General features: G+C 43.7%; 1 protein-coding gene across 1 annotated transcript in view; it reads right to left on the bottom strand.

The window, feature by feature from the left end:
- The window catches only part of LOC143021271 (uncharacterized), a 59,036-nt gene that overhangs the window by 40,956 nt on the left and 15,580 nt on the right, over positions 1–2,500 (bottom strand). The window contains exon 11 of the mRNA XM_076178674.1: positions 933–982. Within this exon, the coding sequence (XP_076034789.1) occupies positions 933–982 (50 nt within the window). The remainder of the gene's footprint in view (positions 1–932; positions 983–2,500) is intronic.

The following is a 2,500-nucleotide window of genomic DNA, read 5'->3' on the forward strand; positions in this document are numbered from 1 at the left end:
GGAGACTCGACTTCGACATCAGAAGTGACGGGCAGTACAGTAGAATGCCTACAAACACGCAAGCTCAGGTACTGCGTGTTTGATTCACCATGGTCTTGGATCACGTGTAGGACTCGTGATCAATAGCTACTACCCTTCCGGATGAGAGCCCAGAGCTCATGTATGTGTGTGTGTGTGTGTGTGTGTGTGTGTGTGTGTGTGTGTGTGTGTGTGTGTGTGTGTGTGTGTGTGTGTTTGTATGTGTGTGTGTGTGTTTGTGTGTGTGTGTGTGTGTGTGTTTGTGTATGTGTGTGTTTGTGTATGTGTGTGTTTGTGTGTTTGTGTATGTGTGTGTATGTGTGTGTGTGTCCTATGTGTGTATGTGTCCTGCGTGTGTATGTGTCCTGTGTGTGTGTGTGTGTGTGTGTGTGTGTGTGTGTGTGTGTATGCGTGTGTGTGTGTGTACAGTATGTGTGTCCTGTGTTTGTGTGTGTGTGTGTGTGTGCATAGGTAAATGTGTACATGTACATATATGTGCCGGCGTATATGTACATACAAATTATGTGTATATGTGTGTATACGTATGTGTACTTGTATGTGTGTATGCATGTATGTGTGTGCTTGGACAAGGAAGGTCTGTTGCTGTGGAGAAGAAGGCAAGGTATAAATGGCCTCTTTCTTATCAAGAAAACGATGTCGACAAATCCTCTTGGACTGAGCGAAAATATTTAGTTGGATTTCATTTTTTTTTTTTTTTCTTGCGCTACTGGTCCGTGAGTTTTTATTTTCTTTCTCAACTCACTCTTCTTTTACGTTGTAAGATATATCAAGGGTCATCTTTATCAAGAAAATTTTTAATTCAGCTAAACTTTTGCTTGATCAAGCTAGATATACCAATGGGTAGATCAGATATTGATAAATTCAGTGTAGATTTACGATTTTTTTTTTCTTACCCATGGTTGTGAAGCTTCGGTTGTTTGCATTGCCGGTGTAGAAATTCAACCTGACAAGAAAAAAAAAAAAATTACTTGTAGTCAAGGAAGTTAAACCCGTTTTCTACGAGAGTAAACAAGAAAACGGAGGCTGGGATTTGGGTTTATAGAAGACGGGGTTTTGTGTATCTCCAAATGTTATCATGGAAAATGGGAATAGTACTGCCTCTACTTCTGATTACTGTGTTTCTTTACATTTACGATAATCGTAAGCTTACGAAATCGTAAATTTACGAGGTCGTAAGAGACACATCGTAAATGTCTCCGCTTCCTCACTGTCAAACATTGTTATGAACCCTAAGAACCCAAACGACAATAAATCGAAGAAAACCAGAAAAAATGTAAATGCATAAATAGGACGATACATAAGATAAATGAGGAAAAAAATAATAGATTAGATGAAAATTAAAACTAATGTGATCTAACTTTCAACACAAAACAAGAGCACACTAGAGATGCTAAAAGGTGAGAACACCCTTCCTCATAACACCTTACAGCACCCTCCACCCTTACCTTACCCTTCACCCTAACCCCAACTATTCCCTAACTTCACCCTCACCCTGACCCCACTCTCCACCCTTTCCCTAATCCCTACCCTAACCCCACCCTCACCCTCTACCCTAACCCCACCCTAAATCTAACCCTACCCTCAACCTAACCCCATCCTCACAATAGCCATACCTTCACCGTAACTCCTCCGCATCCTAACCTTAACCTCACCCAACCCCTAACCTCACCCTACTCCTAACTCACCCTACTCCTAACCCCACCCTCACCCTAGCCCCACTCTCCACCGTACCACTAACCCCACCTCACCCTAACCCCTGCCTCACCTTAACACCACCCTCACCCTAACCCCACCCTCACCCTAACCCCACCCTCCATCCTAACCCCACTCTCCATCGTACCACTAACCCCACCTCACCCTAACCCCTGCCTCACCCTAACCCCTGCCTCACCCTAACCCCTGTCTCACCCTAACCCTACCCTCACCCTAACCCCCCTCCCCTTCCCCCGCTTCTGCACTCCCTTGGCAGTGCAGACGACATCAGATGAAGTCGGCTCCGCAACCAGCTAAAGCTGATGAACAGAAGATGATGCTGCCAGCTGCCTGTCTGTCTCTCTCTCTCTCTGCAGAGACAGACAGGCAGCTGCCAACATCTTGCAAACACCCTGGATCGTTTCACCCTTTTTCAGATGAACACCTTGGTGCTCTGTGTTCAAATCAAGCTGTCAGCACCAGGGAGTGAGGCGAGTGCTTAATATATAATGTTATCATTTCATGTCCTATTTTTTGCTAGAGGAACTCGTCAAACTGGTTTTGGGTTGATCGTTTCGCTAAAGGCATTTGGATCTACCTATTTATTCATTTATTGAGTAATTTCTCAATTTATATATACTTTTTATTTATCTATTTACTTATTCATCTGTTATCATTATATTTTTCAACCTTGGCCTCGATCTTGGATAGTCTGCCTACACTAGGAGACTGTCCGTAATACACACACGGATACATCCCGTCCCAACCT

The sequence above is a fragment of the Oratosquilla oratoria genome, chromosome 41, assembly GCF_046742065.1.
Source record: "Oratosquilla oratoria isolate Oo_2021 chromosome 41, ASM4674206v1, whole genome shotgun sequence".
NCBI lineage: Eukaryota > Metazoa > Arthropoda > Malacostraca > Stomatopoda > Squillidae > Oratosquilla > Oratosquilla oratoria.